Here is a 14,081-nt window from a genome sequence, read left to right as displayed (position 1 = left end):
TTTTTTTGGTTTTTTTTTTTTGTTATGGATAACGATAGCTTGTTTTGCTCTAAGCACTCAATAATGTACAAATAGGACATTTCTGCAGCGTAATAGTCTTGTGGAAAAGAAAGAAGTCAGTAACATCAATGCGTTGATTTTAACTAATTGTGGGGGAGGTGTTTAGATTTCTGGAAGGTCTGTAGACTTGGAAATATATTTTTGTTGAGCAGGTCACAATTCACTGAAGTCTTTGCTTCATATGAAAGACTGACCAAAGATGAAGCAACTCTAGTTCCAGATCCTCCTTTGTGTCAGAATCTGGAGTTCCGATTCTATATGATGAAGCATTTATCAACTCCTCGGTTGAACAAGTTGATAGTGTTATTTTGGTTCATTTTCAGGGCACGTAATGATCAGCTATGGCAGGGTACACAATGTCTCCCTCAAGAATTTTTACTCGGTGCACAAGTTTGGTTAGATAATCATTTGAGAACCAAAGTTGCTGTTCCCAAACTATATCGCATGCGTTCCAGTATTTGGAAGAGGCCTCCACCTGGGTGGTTGAGTGTTTGCTTAGATGGAGCTTTTGATCCCAACACAATGTCGGGTGGTGTAGGGATAGTAGTTAGAGATTGGCATGGTAACTTTCATTCTGGGACGGCCTGTAGTATTGCTCATGTTTCGTCTCCAGCGCACATCGAAGCCATTGCTGGGCTTATAGCTTGCCGCTTTGTACTTGATCATGGTCTCTCCCCTGTCAAGTTTGAGACGGAGTCAGTTCAGCTGGTGCAAGCAGTCTCATCACCGTCGCGGTCATCTGATCATCTGCAACTAGGACAGAGTTATGAAGATGTGGCTGACTTGTTTATGCAATTACCAGGTTGTTCCTTCACTCGCATCTTTCGTGAAGGTAATGAAGCTGCCCAAAAGTTGGCTCTTTGGGCGTCAGCGTCTCAACCTTGTAACATTTATTTCTCTTCAACTCCACCTATTCTTGAGGAAGTAATCTCTGCAGATCGATTGTAACTGATTCTGTTCATTTCTCGTTTCTTACAAAAATAAATAAAACAATAAATAATGATCATTTTTGGCTATCTTCTTCCTTTCTATTTTCTTTTGTAGCTACTTCCAGTCCACTTTCCTTGTTGCTTCTTCAGAATCTTATGATATCTGGTTGACTGCTTCAGTAGAGCCTAACGTATAGAATGAGAATCACAGGGATGATTAGTTAAAAGAATAGAAAAGGAAATGACTGGTGAAGTAAGTATTTGGTGACATCAATCAATCAACCCTGAAGGAGGTGTTTGACAAGACGATACAACGATCACACTGCAGGAAAAGCAATTTACTCATCTCACAAGGTGCAGTTTTCTGTGTTCTTTATATCGAACACCTTGCTATTTCGAGTTCAATCTTGTTCACAATCAGAAGAGAAGGTTATGTTATTAGATCAAGTGGAATATACAACATGTGAGATCGATCTGCAAGACATGCAAATTAAATTTCATGGCTTCCTGGTCGATCAGTTATGCTGATATGGTATATATATGTCATACTTGTAGCATGCATGTAATGCTTTCAGCTTAGAATGGTAACACAACACACACACACAACTATATGAAGAATGTCAATTTTGTTGCGCATGCAATGGCAAACAGAACTAGCTAGTCACTTTCCAGTGCTCCATGGGAGAATGTTAGCTAGCTTTACCTCTTTCATCTGAGCTAGGACTATAATTTGATATAGTTTTTTTTTTTTTGTACGTAGTTGATCTTTATACGAAAAAATATATATATACAAAGTCACAAACATGACTCTTCTACTAGAAAAAAAAAAAAAAAAAATCTTTTTGCTTTCTCTATTCTAAATGATTGTTTGTGCCGATCGACATCTTCACATTTCAATTTTTAAGTCCATAAGTAGATTAGTTATGCAAACTTTCAGATGATCGAAATGACATACATCATTGCTTAACAAATATGAAGATTAAGGCATCTAAATAGTGTTGTGTGTTCTTTTCCTATTATTAGTAGAGCCAGAAAAAGAAAACTTAAGCCATAAAACTGATGCTTGCTGATAGGGCCAACGATTTTCAAATCTCTCCTTCTATATAAATGCACTCCAACTTTTGTAGAACAAATACCTTGCAATTTGCAAATGTGCTATAGTTTAAGTAAAAGACAGTAGCCAGTAACATCAACGCGTTGCATATTTCCTACGCGTTGCAGGTAGGTTCGTGTTTAGATTCCTGGAAGATGATCCGTAGACTTGTACATGTATTTGTTGAGCAGGTCAAAGTCTACTAAACTCGTTGTTTCATATCAAAGACTAAATCAATGATAATGATTTTGGCCATCTTCTTCTTCTTTTCTAGTCTCTTTTGGTGCTACTTCCTTTGTTTTCCCTCGTCGCTTTTCATAATCTCCACGATACAACAGGTTGACTGGGTTCAGTAGAGCCTACACGGATAGAATCCGACATTAGACTGGTGAAGTTAAGAAAAAGAAAATAGAAAAACAAATGCTAGGCAAAGCAATAACTAGCTATTTAAGCTAGAAACCATCTCTCTCTTCGTTGCTCAATAGCTTTCTAAGAAGATACATCAATGGCTAGCCCACCAGAAAAACCAGTAGAGAACCCTCCCAGGAAATCTGGGTGGAGCTGGTTCACGAGCTTCGAGTATAACAAGGAGAACGACAAACCAGGTGATGCACGTAACGTTCTGCTAGTAGTTGCGGCACTCATCACTGCGGTTACCTTCCAAGCCGGCGTCAATCCTCCGGGAGGTGTTTGGCAAGACGATGGCAATGGTCATACTGCAGGAAGAGCCATTTACGCAACTCACAAGGGGCCGTTCTATGTGTTTTTGATATCAAACACCTTGGCTCTTTCGAGTTCCATCTTCATCATTGTGATGCTCACTCATAGGTTTCCTTTCCATTTTGAGGTCATGATTGCCACACTTTCTATGATTGTGACTTACGGCTCTGCTGTGTTTGCTGTGACCCCGAACGAGTCTGTCAAGTTTCGTTACATATTGTTCACTGCTGCTCTGCCTTATGTGCTGAGGTTCTTCTATCAGATGTGCAGGAAGTATAAACATTGTGTTCGTCTTCTTAGGTCGTGTCAAAACCCATGTTCCGGTTGCGCATAATTAAGCTTCTCAATGTTATAGCAATATTTAGAGTGCTAGTTGGGATGGGGATGCTACTAATTCAATGTGTGTAATCTGAGATCAATAGAGTTGTTTAAAGTAAGGAGGAGGTAGGATCGAATTGCAATGTACGTAATATCCGAGTTTATGATTCTCAAACTAAACTTATGTCACTCGATTCTTCTTAATAAGATCTGTATTTTAATCAAATGAATGAGTTATCGTTTGAATACATTATACAATATGTCTGGTCCATTACTCACCTCCAATACTAAGAAGAAAAAAATTAAGAACGTAAGCTGCATATGCAACAACAGATATAAGTCCACATCTCAATCCTGTTGCTGATGAGCATCAACAATTCCTTCGTCCTCCGGCACCCCGCGAAGATAGAGAACATTGTTGCATCTGATCAAAATCTCTCCGAGATTTCCAGTGAATTGTCCATCGATAAACTCTTCAGTATTGGCAAGCTGCAAGTTCATATAGGAATCCACAGTGACAAGGAAACCTTTGTATTCCATTCCCCATTTAAGCTTCACAAGCACAGACTTTCCGGTCAGATTGTTCAAGAATGGTTTGGGGTTAACTGGTATTGAAGCCATTGGTAATTAAGAAGCAATCAAGCAAAGCGTTTAAGAGCTTAGAATCGAACTTGTATTTGTTTTTTGAGATAACTCCAGAGTTGATACAAGGCTCTTACATATATATAGGGGATTCAAACCCGAGTGTCGTTGAATAAGGTGACCGCCAAAGATCCTCAAATCCTGAATTTGGGCCAAAATTCTTTTTTTTTTTTTTTTGGGTGATTGAAGGGCCAAAATTCTTGATTCATAAAAGATAAGGCCCAAAACCTGCTTTGCTTAGGAATAAGATAACAATTATACTATGAAAGAGAAAATAATTGACAGTGGATAATTCGGAAACTGTGAGACCAAATCCAAAGTGTAAACCGATCAGAGTCATGACCTCACTTCCTTCTACTGACAGTAATAAGTTCCTTCTACTAAATCCAGAGTCATGCTTTGTTTGGCTTTGGTTGTTTCATGTTATCCGATGAAACTTCTATGCACTTTCGACTTCAAGTTTGAATCGAAATATCTGAAATGTATGTATGAAAAAATTTATTTCTTTTTTAGATCTAATAATATTATCATTCATGAACCAAATGAATTATCGTTCATCATAAACTCGAAATTTATCTAATTACTTTAATATAATCGAATACATTATTATACTATTCGAGTGCATTTCAAACATTTCTCTTAAAGTACTTTACAAACTTACACCAGCTTGAGCACTAAGGGTGTTTGAATCTAAATCTCACATTTCTAGTTTTCTACATATGTTCCAACTATTCCTCTAGTTTAAAATTTTTGTTCCAAAGAGTTCACTCTCTTTTCTCCATCTATCTGTCCAACTAGGAATTGCCCCATGATTGCACATGTTTCTTGTTCACCTCTCAGGGTCAGTACAACTGTCTAACAAAACCAACTGTCAATACCAGATGTACCTCCAATGAGATAGCCCTCTATTGCACACTACTGTTCTTTTGGTATTCCATCTGGCCTTGTCAGCCACCAAACTATAGCTAGCTTTATGCACTCACCACTCATTTTCCTTCCAAAATGTGATCAAAGTATCTAAGCACATTGGCATACATAGCCACCACTATGCAAAAGTTAACAGAATCCAAACATTTATGGATAAGAACAGAGTATCATTACAGGCTTTGTTTTCCAGACTGGAAATGTCAACACCCATCTTTATATACAATGCCAAATAGCTCAATTACAAAACCCAAATAGCAAAACCAACAAAGAAAAGTGAACAGAAACCTAATTGTTCATTTTGCCAACCCAAAATATTGGAAAAGTACAAAACTCACTACATCAACTACTTTTATGGAAGAGTTTCTCCCTGTAAAGCTAAACAGCAAGTTGCTGTTGCTTATGTGAGGGGTCATCCTCATCAAAGCACAAATGGAGCTTTAGTGATTTCCCCAAACTAAGAGAAGAATCTATTGATGACTGTAGAGGAGGTTGCAACATAAGCATTTCCCTTTGAAGGTAGGAACAGTAGGTGGTGAAGGTTGTGGGGGTCACATTCAAGTTGAAGCTCAAACCAAATAGGAAATCCACTTCAAGAAAATTCATCTCTGCTGTGCTGATCCCTCCAACTTTAGCATAATAAGCATTGTTGTAGTACCTGAATGTAAAACATCCCATGAATAAAATTAGAAACCAATTGAATTATACAAAACATATTTTGGGGATCAACAAAAAATGATATACTTTAATTTTTGACTTCATATAGAGTTGATTAAATTTTATTAGGTTTTATCAAGATGTGCGTCTTGGTGGACTCTCCACAACTAGGAAAGCCAGATTAGCACATGGCTGGTGTTGGTTGTACTTTCTGGAAAAAAACATTGTTGGAGACTCAACAGCCACTTATTATAATCAAACATTATTTAAAATAAAAACTTATGTGTTCTTGTTCTGAAAATAAAAATAGTAAACAAGGAATCAACTTCAATATCTGAGGAGATCATCAAAAGGTTCAAATATTTGAAACCATGCAAGAACCTATAAACCCAGATCACAAACCAGAGAATAAATCCATCAAATACATGTGTTTCAATCTACACTTGTGCACAAAACATAATCTAGCTAAAACTAAACTATATGAACACGATGCATGTAATAAGTTCAGATACTTACAGATCATCCATGAATTTTGCAGCCACCATGACACTAGTGATCAGCAACCGATGAACGTTGAACGAATTGATAGGCAAGGAGGGCTGCTTCTGAGTAAACCGATCGAGATAAACGTAAGCAACGATTAAGCAAGAAGGGCTGCAATTTGCATACTTGAAGATCCTCTCTAGATAGCTCTGAATGGAAATTGTAGGTCTAGTTAGACCATGGAAGACTGAGACTTTCTGTATTTGGAACTGAGAATTCAGATCATTTGATTCAGCTACTCTCTGAACCAAAGAAGATAGGAATGTGATGGTCTTGTTCATCACAATTGGGTTCTCTAGCTCTGCCATTGAGATGATGGCAAGTTTTGTCTTGGTGCTTCAAACTGTAGGGGTTTTTGTTGGAAACAAGTGTTTGAATATTGCAAGTGCTAGGCTAGCTATAAGGCTGGTGTTTGGTTATATATAAGGTAGTTATCAGTAACTTTTTCAATTTTGTTTTGTTTGTTTCTTTATTTGAAGAAAATGAGAGAAGGTCATCAGTAATGGTAGAGGAGTACTAGAGGGCACTAGGGATGTCATACAAGAGAGAAAGGAAGAGAGCAAATAAAACTAACAAGTAAAAACTGTTTTATAGGTTTTATTTTTGAACTGTTTGTGTTGATTTTCTCATATAATCTTTCACAGTTGATCATTTCTCTTACTTTTGTTTTGTTTCGATCAACACTCTGAACTCTGAAGCATCATATAACATGGTATTGAGTACAATATTTGGGATATGTGACATTATTTCCTCTTTAAACACAAACCAAAAATATACAATCAAAGAATAGGTGTTTTGGAAAACCCTCCTCATGAATTAACTATGACTTGTAGATCCCCATTTGTGCCTTTGTTTAGTGGGTTTGTGACTTTTTCTCATTTTCATGTCACATGAACTTGAATTTTGAGCTGGGCAATGATTTTGTTTCTCTCTTTTCTTCTTTCTTTCCATTTCAAACCTCACAAAGAGGGACGCAAGGTGGATTAATTAGTGCTGCACTAATCACCAATCGATAATGTCCTTTTCTTTGAAATGAATGTGGGGGGTTTTCTGGTGATTTGCTGTGATAATGGTGATGGCATGCCATACCCATCATGTGGTTACATGTGAGAATTTGTGATTGTAAATTTGTGGTGTGTCCCCTTTTCAAAGGAGATCTTGCATCTTTGCATGTGTTGGACAATTGGGTAGGCATAACATGGATTTGCTCTCCTGGTCTATACTAGCATTCTTAATTTTTCATACTATATATGCTGGCTTTTGTTCCAAGCAATATAAAGCATTATACTACTTAAAATTTTGCAAATTTAGGGGGATAGTGAGTTGGGTTTCTTAAGATTGGGTCATGTGATGCAGATCTTGAGGCAATGTTAGGGTTCTTGTGGGAAAAATTAAAACACCAGCTTTATGTTTACAGAAAACCAGAAGTTAGATACCTCAAAATTAGTTGCTTGTGAGTGAAAAAAGTCACGAGGTTTGCGGGGATTAATCTATCAAATAAGTAGCTACCAAAGAACAAAATGTCAAAGTCTGTAGAAAGAGCATGATTTGGACACATTCATCATTCATATTGCTTGATCAATATGGTGTGAATTAGAACAGATAGACGTCCTTGGCATCTTCACTTCAGGTTCAAAAAGTTATATTCGTTGTTAAAAGAAAATCGTATTCATTGTATATAGTCATCTAGATTCAAAAATGTGATCCAAACTAGAGACTTTAAGAAATGGCATGGGGAGTTAACTAATGTAGGAAGCTTGTTGAAGTAGTTTAGTACAAGGTGGAAAGTTTGGAATTGGGATGTCAGGAGTGTTAGCCGGCGGAGGTAGATCTAACATTTAGAAGTCCGGTGCGCCCCGGCGGCTTTAGAAGTCTAGAGGACCGAGTGTCATTTAATCATTTATGCCCCAAAATACATTTTCAAAAATCAATAGAGAATCATGTGATATTAACTCATCTATAACAGTTAATCTGAAACTACATGCAAGAAAATGTGGGTGTGGCCAACCCAATATAGGCAAGGAAAGTAGAAAAAATATGGTAGCTTAAGGGTATGTTGTGTTTATTAATGTTAGGGTTCTTATACATACATATATATATATATATATATATATAACCATATTGCTAAAATCCAAACAATTCTTTTGAATCCATCAATTAATCCAATATCCCCATTGTACCCAAAACCTAAGGGCACCCTCGATCTCTACTGGCTAGGTAGCAAGCAAGTCAAATAGCACTTGGGGTGAGATCAAATTCAGATAACAAGGAAATGAAGAAAAGCCAATGCAGGCCATTTTGGGATCTATCCTTCTGGTAACATAGGACAAAAGAGAAGAGAGGTTTTAACAAGAGATGCTTTTACAGTACAGATTTCATTGTTATTATCAATAAAGTTTGTTATTCTCTATCTGATTCCAGGCTAAAATACATGCCTTCTGCATATAAAATCCAAGCTTTGCTACAGCAAATATTATCTGTAGGCAGACAATCTGTACTTCTCATGTTTTGGCATGTTATCGGTTCATTGCCATATACCTCTGTCATAAGTGATAGGAAACCATGTTTAACTGTCCTCAGTGTGACACATGTTGCCGGATCACTGAAATTAAACATATATTATGATTTTGATAGAGAATTCGTCTATACTAATTTTTTTTTTTAATTTTTTTATTAATAACTCACACACCCTCATCGACAGAATTCGTCTATACATTAAAAAATTAAGTTATTCGATTTAGAGGTAGGTTGACTTCATGTACCGGTAAACTAATTTGAGATCATTATAAAATTACTAAACTAGTCTACTTTTGTATCAAATTAAATTTACTTTATTATCAACACGTTGATGTAGTATAAACTTGTGATTGAGTTGCCTCTAAACAAGGAAAATGTCCAACCTCAAAGTTGTAGCTCAATGCTACTCAACCAATCACGAGAACATCTTACTATACTATCATACTTGTAATAGTTGACATGATTTGATTGGAAATAGAGGCATGAAACATGAGAGGAGCAAAACATACATGTTGGAGTGAGAGCAACAAATATCGGCGCATTTGAATTGTGATCAAGATTCAGAGGCTAGTCTCTTTTGCATGTGCTGTTCATGTGATCCCACCCGGTACTCCTCTCTCGCCTTCAAGAATTTATTAAGAAAACAAAACAAAACGAAAAACATAAAGTACGTACCTTGTAGAAATTGCATGATTTGATAGTATTGATACCACAATATATAAGAGAGAGTTTTGGAATTTTGAATATGAAATGGAGAAAATTATGGACCATCCCCCTACATGTTGTTCAATTTTTAGTTCATGCTAGTGGGTCTCCTCTAACTTTCAATTGAAGAGGACAACCCTCCATGTCGTTATTGAAATTAAAATCAAAGAGAACTATTATTGAAAATAACAACCTTCAAATTTGTAAGCCAATTTTTTTTATTTTTTGGGTAAAGTGGGATGCATAAAACAAAGAACAGAAAGGGAACAAAGAACAGAAGAAAACAAAGTCCATACACCCCTAACAAGCCTAATCAATTCATTTGCCAAATGTTTGAGCTACTAACCTGGGATCATGTTATCATGCATATTTTTAGGTGCTAAACTAACTATGAAGTTTAGGTAGAAGATTTTAGATCTTTTGTTCTACATTCATATATTTCATACCTTTAGGGGCACAAGAAAAGACCTCCATGGTCGAGCTATAATTGAGTGAGATTCACAAGCAAAATCAAATCACTTCTGAACATAAAGATAACCGGTGTTGTCTTTGATCGCTTCAGGTGGCAGCGTTAAGGTGCCGGAAAACAGAAATAATGGCATCTGCTGCAACCTGAGGAAGCCATATGTGTATATCCCGTATCCGCAAGTAGGAGACTTACATACGTCTATCCCTTGGTTGGCCAGTACTCCATGTACAAGATGAGCACCTGTTCATCCATCTCATGTCTTTGGGCTCCAAAATGGACTATCATACAAAGTTATATGCTACTGCATTACAAAGGGTAGCTCCCTCCTATCCACTGTCATTCATCTTTTTGAGCAAAACATGAAGCTATCAAATTTGACCTTCAAACTCTAGCTTCCTTAAGCGTAGCTCTAGTCTCCAGTTTTGCTGGAGCATGTTGTGAGGGGATGGAGCAGATAATCTTTCACTCCCCTAAGTCTAATGTTCTTTTATCTCCTCCCCTAATTAAATGCTCAGTCATTAGTTCAATCTCTGTGATTATTCCACCCACTAATAGAGCACTTGTTCCAGCAGAAATACCCTAAATGATCTTATCTTATAAGCAGTAGAAATTAGTCAAATTACAAAGTTAATATTGGGGCCTCTGGCTAGATGGGTTTATAACAGAATAACTGTGACTGCATAACAGAAAACAATGAATTGTCTACAAGTAAAATAAGCAAGCTATTCATAGATGGAAATTCACAACAAGTTACACAAACTGAAAAGGAGAATGCTAAATTGAAGAAATTATCATGCTTGTATATATGTTCCCATCACTCATGTTTCGTTCTTTTAAGCTAGGTCAACATAAACATGTGAAAATTGTAATCCTTTAAGCTAATCAAAACTGGATAAAGATTTTCATACAATCCCACATATTACCAGGATGTCACTTGGCAGTGAAGAGCAGAGGTATGAATGCCATTCTGATATTTAACCAACAGAACTTGGCAAAAATATTCAGCTACTAGCACTTGGCAATATATTCAGCACTACAGGCGGTTTGTGGACGTGGCACTCATCACTACCATGCAAGGTAGGATGCTATCTGAAACTCTAAATCAGCCATTTCTGCGAAAATCTCTCCCTGCACCTTGAAAATGTATCACAGGGTACTGTGCAATTGGTTCAAAAGCATATCAGACCCATCATCTGACTTCTCATCACCGTCCTGGTTATCATTAATACTATCTTTCTCTAATGATATATCATTATCACTGGAATCTTCATCAGATAAGCCAACAAGTAATGCATATGACTTATTTTTGAGTTGTCCTGACTGCCTCAACAATCCCAAAAAGATCTCTTTGCTTCTTAAATCGCCTTCTTGTTCACAGAATTCATAGAAGGTAGTCACATTAACGGGCTTTGGTCTCCAACTCTTTGATCCCTCAGCCATAAAAGCTTCTTTCCAGCAGGATAATGCCTCAGAGATTCTCTTCTCTTCAATATGCCCTTCAGCTAGAGCCTCCCATGTACTAGAATTAGGTTTTCCTCCTGCTTCAACCATGTTGTCAAAGAAACTCTGGGCTTTATCAAAATCCCCTTCTTCTATGTAAGAAACAATGAAAAGATTGACAATTCTAGGGTCATAACTTGGCTTAACTGTCAGCCATTCCTCAAAAATCTTTTCTGCCCCTTCAACATCACCTACTCTGATTAGAGCAGCGATAATAGCATGGTAACCCAAATTCGGGATACTGGGAAAACTTGATTTGTACACATTCCATACCCGATAAATCTCGTCTTTGTTACCAACACCGCCATAAAGGCTTAAAAGATAATGGTAAGGAATCCGATCCCGACCTGTAATTCTACTCTCAACCTTCTTCAGGCAAGCTTCAGCCTTTTCAAATAGCCCCATCTTGATGTACATTGTAGCCATAGTGCTGAATGTGGTCCAGTTGGGATTAATGGTTCTGTCCAACTTCATCTGTTCAAATACCTGTTCCATTCGTTCTGCAGAACCCTGAGATCCTCGAGATGATAACCAAATATTGTACGAGTATATATCTAGCTGAATGTTTTTCTCCATCATTTCGGAAATAATAGATTCTACTTTCTCATACTCCTTGAGGTTCATATAGAGTGTCATCATCACATTAAATGGAAGCGGGTGCAATGCATGACCTTTACTTCTCATTTTATCAAGCAAAGATTCTGCCTTTTCTTGCATTTTAGCCCGGACGTACGCATTGAGCAGAGCCCCATATATTCTCTTGTCCTTCAAGTTATCTGGCAGACTCAGGAAGTAATTTTCCGCACTAGAAACTCCCCTTACTTTACCAACTAGATCTAATTGAATTGCAGCATCACTACTGGAAAATCTAAACCTCTCTGCTCTGTTGATCATCCAATCATACACCTGTGGAATGCATGAAAAGGTCAAAAATAACACAACATGCCATGGACAAGGATGAAAGATATAATGGAGACATGTCATACCAAACAGGAAAGTTGACATTGAAATTGCAAACAATTTAAAGAGCATTACTCCATTGGGCACATACTGAAAAGAGCAAACACATAATCATGAAGCTCAGACCTTGAAGGAGTCTTAAGTTGGCTTTACAAGAAATTTTAAGTTTTATCCTTTTGTAATTATGTTTGTTTCCATTAAGTCAACCTCAGTGACAAAGTCTACTACACACATCCCATGTTGCAACTGATCAAGTTATCTATACTGGAGGTTGATCACAACATCAGCATCAATAACAGTTGACAAGCTGCATCACCTTCTCAATATTCATCTAGTTCATTAGTGAAAATCATGCACATCACTGAAATCTTATTTCTTACCCTGCCAGTCAATTAAGAATTTAAGATCCCCAATATGACAACCTACCAGGATCAGCATTAGATTACGAAGCATCCAAAACGTACGCAGGCTATCAAGTTACCGTATCATTCTGAATAACCTTCAAATCAGGTAATAGAAAAGCTGAGGGCTTGACATGGGAAGCTAAACCACAATCACAAAAGTGTTCAGATTATATTCACTGGTTTAAGAAGCGGTCATTAACAATAAAAAATTTAAGAAATTCCTTTATCTCACAATCACATTTGCATTGGTGATTTGCAAGTTTGTACCATAGGACAGCTGCATTCTAGTAAAACTTAATCCAAAAGTTCTTAAGCAAATCTGCAGTTGGGGCACCTAAACTAAATTATTTTTCCCAATTTTTACTTATGCCTTCAAGTAGCATCTCATCATTACATGACAAGAGACACTGATACAGTAACATACATACGCATTCCAAGTGAATAAACTCACCGAATTCAAAGCCGAAATCAATAATACTATTTAGCTAGCCAAAAGTAACCATAACAAGAGAAACACAACCTTTATTACACTTCAAATACTCTGAAGCAGCACATACCCATCAAGCACGGTACTTTGAGTAACACAAATTCAAACCCGATGCGATCAAAGCAATTGATCAAAGCCCCATAACACTAAAACCAGTACTAACAAAATATAGAGAAACACTAACCAAAACCAGAGTGTTCCGCCAAAAACTAAAGCAATTGAAGCATAAAAATCACAAACCCACTAATGAAAACCCACTAAATACGTCATTACTTACCTCAAGAGCTCTACCATAGCGCTTGAACTTCCTCAACTCCTTAACAACCCTACAAAGCTCCCACTTGCTAAGCTTCTTGCCCTCCTTCTCCCACTGATTCAAAACACTCGAAGCGTTCAACTCTGGGTCGTCAGCCAGCAACGATATCTTGCGGTATATCGCGTTCCATTTGACAATGGGTCTCCTCTCATAGTCGACAGTGCCATAGTTGTGAACTTGAGATATGGAGGAGGAGATGGTGAGCCTTTGGTAATTGATGGAACGGGGGAGGGACAAAGATGGGATTTTAGAGGGGAGGGGGCGAGAGTAGGAGAGGGATGATGAGAGAGAGGCGTTGAGGTGGTGAGCTGAGGTTTGGAGAAGCATTTTTTCAACGGCGGGGGAGGGTTTAAGGGAGAGTTTAGTCTGAATGGAAAATGGGAAGCGGTTCTCTGAAAACCCCGCAGAGAGATAGTTGCGTTGGAAGATAAAGCTGTTGGAACCCTCTTGTTTAGTTTATGTTTCTTTTTTTCGTTTTGTCTTTTTTCTTTTATATTTTAATGGAAGAAAAGAAATTTCAAATAAATTCTCGAAATTAACTAATTGATAGAGGTAAACAAACTGCCCAAATAATCTAATAGTTGGGAGAATAACTTTTAAGTAAATTAGTTTGTTTTTAATATTTAGATGTAAATCAAAAAGTTGTTGGGTTGAACACTACTCAAAAAATAACTCAACATGTACTGTGATCAAATTGAACTAATTGTCAACAAACGAAAAAACATACAATACAAAGGTTCCATGTAGATCAAAGTTATTGACATTAGTAACATGTTAAAGAAAAAGATACTTTTGATTTAGGCTACTCATTCTCATAACATGGACAAATAGGTATTC

General features: G+C 37.2%; 5 protein-coding genes across 5 annotated transcripts; 2 read left to right on the top strand and 3 right to left on the bottom strand.

Moving 5' to 3' along the window:
* Positions 1–504: 504 nt before the first annotated feature.
* Positions 505–1,186, top strand: LOC101313751. The gene is made up of 2 exons (XM_004308646.1): positions 505–1,004; positions 1,105–1,186. The coding sequence occupies exons 1-2, from the start codon at positions 505–507 to the stop codon at positions 1,184–1,186; spliced, it is 582 nt and encodes a 193-aa protein (XP_004308694.1).
* Positions 1,187–2,587: 1,401 nt separating this feature from the next.
* On the top strand, positions 2,588–3,136 carry LOC101313462. The gene has a single exon (XM_004308645.1). It carries the CDS (start codon positions 2,588–2,590, stop codon positions 3,134–3,136), a length of 549 nt encoding a protein of 182 aa, XP_004308693.1.
* A 332-nt stretch (positions 3,137–3,468) lies between these two features.
* Positions 3,469–3,741, bottom strand: LOC101313167 (probable small nuclear ribonucleoprotein F-like). Its single transcript, XM_004308644.1, has one exon. The coding sequence runs from the start codon at positions 3,739–3,741 to the stop codon at positions 3,469–3,471; it is 273 nt and encodes a 90-aa protein (XP_004308692.1).
* A 1,097-nt stretch (positions 3,742–4,838) lies between these two features.
* LOC101300955 (cyclin-U4-1-like) lies at positions 4,839–6,269 on the bottom strand. The gene is made up of 2 exons (XM_004307197.1): positions 5,860–6,269; positions 4,839–5,344 (listed from the first exon to the last, which is right to left on the bottom strand). Exons 1-2 carry the CDS (start codon positions 6,192–6,194, stop codon positions 5,065–5,067), a joined length of 615 nt encoding a protein of 204 aa, XP_004307245.1. The 5' UTR covers positions 6,195–6,269; the 3' UTR covers positions 4,839–5,064.
* A 4,008-nt stretch (positions 6,270–10,277) lies between these two features.
* Positions 10,278–13,571, bottom strand: LOC101300667 (pentatricopeptide repeat-containing protein At1g02150-like). The gene is made up of 2 exons (XM_004307196.1): positions 13,206–13,571; positions 10,278–11,983 (listed from the first exon to the last, which is right to left on the bottom strand). Exons 1-2 carry the CDS (start codon positions 13,569–13,571, stop codon positions 10,724–10,726), a joined length of 1,626 nt encoding a protein of 541 aa, XP_004307244.1. The 3' UTR covers positions 10,278–10,723.
* Positions 13,572–14,081: the final 510 nt, after the last annotated feature.

Source organism: Fragaria vesca, linkage group LG7, assembly GCF_000184155.1.
Source record: "Fragaria vesca subsp. vesca linkage group LG7, FraVesHawaii_1.0, whole genome shotgun sequence".
Lineage (NCBI taxonomy): Eukaryota > Viridiplantae > Streptophyta > Magnoliopsida > Rosales > Rosaceae > Fragaria > Fragaria vesca.
The sequence above is the reverse complement of the archived record's forward strand: the minus strand, read 5'-3'. Positions and strand labels throughout refer to the sequence as shown.

Bases quoted from the DNA above. Each gene is read 5' to 3' on its own strand.
- LOC101313751 (XM_004308646.1), top strand. From the start codon at position 505: ATGCGTTCCAGTATTTGGAAGAGGCCTCCACCTGGGTGGTTGAGTGTT. The intron at 1,005-1,104 runs GTAACTGATTCT...TTTCTTTTGTAG, and splicing joins GTAATCTCTGCAGATCGATT to CTACTTCCAGTCCACTTTCC.
- LOC101313462 (XM_004308645.1), top strand. From the start codon at position 2,588: ATGGCTAGCCCACCAGAAAAACCAGTAGAGAACCCTCCCAGGAAATCT.
- LOC101313167 (XM_004308644.1), bottom strand. From the start codon at position 3,741: ATGGCTTCAATACCAGTTAACCCCAAACCATTCTTGAACAATCTGACC.
- LOC101300955 (XM_004307197.1), bottom strand. From the start codon at position 6,194: ATGGCAGAGCTAGAGAACCCAATTGTGATGAACAAGACCATCACATTC. The intron at 5,345-5,859 runs GTAAGTATCTGA...TTTTACATTCAG, and splicing joins GCAAAATTCATGGATGATCT to GTACTACAACAATGCTTATT.
- LOC101300667 (XM_004307196.1), bottom strand. From the start codon at position 13,571: ATGCTTCTCCAAACCTCAGCTCACCACCTCAACGCCTCTCTCTCATCA. The intron at 11,984-13,205 runs GTAAGTAATGAC...TGCATTCCACAG, and splicing joins GCTATGGTAGAGCTCTTGAG to GTGTATGATTGGATGATCAA.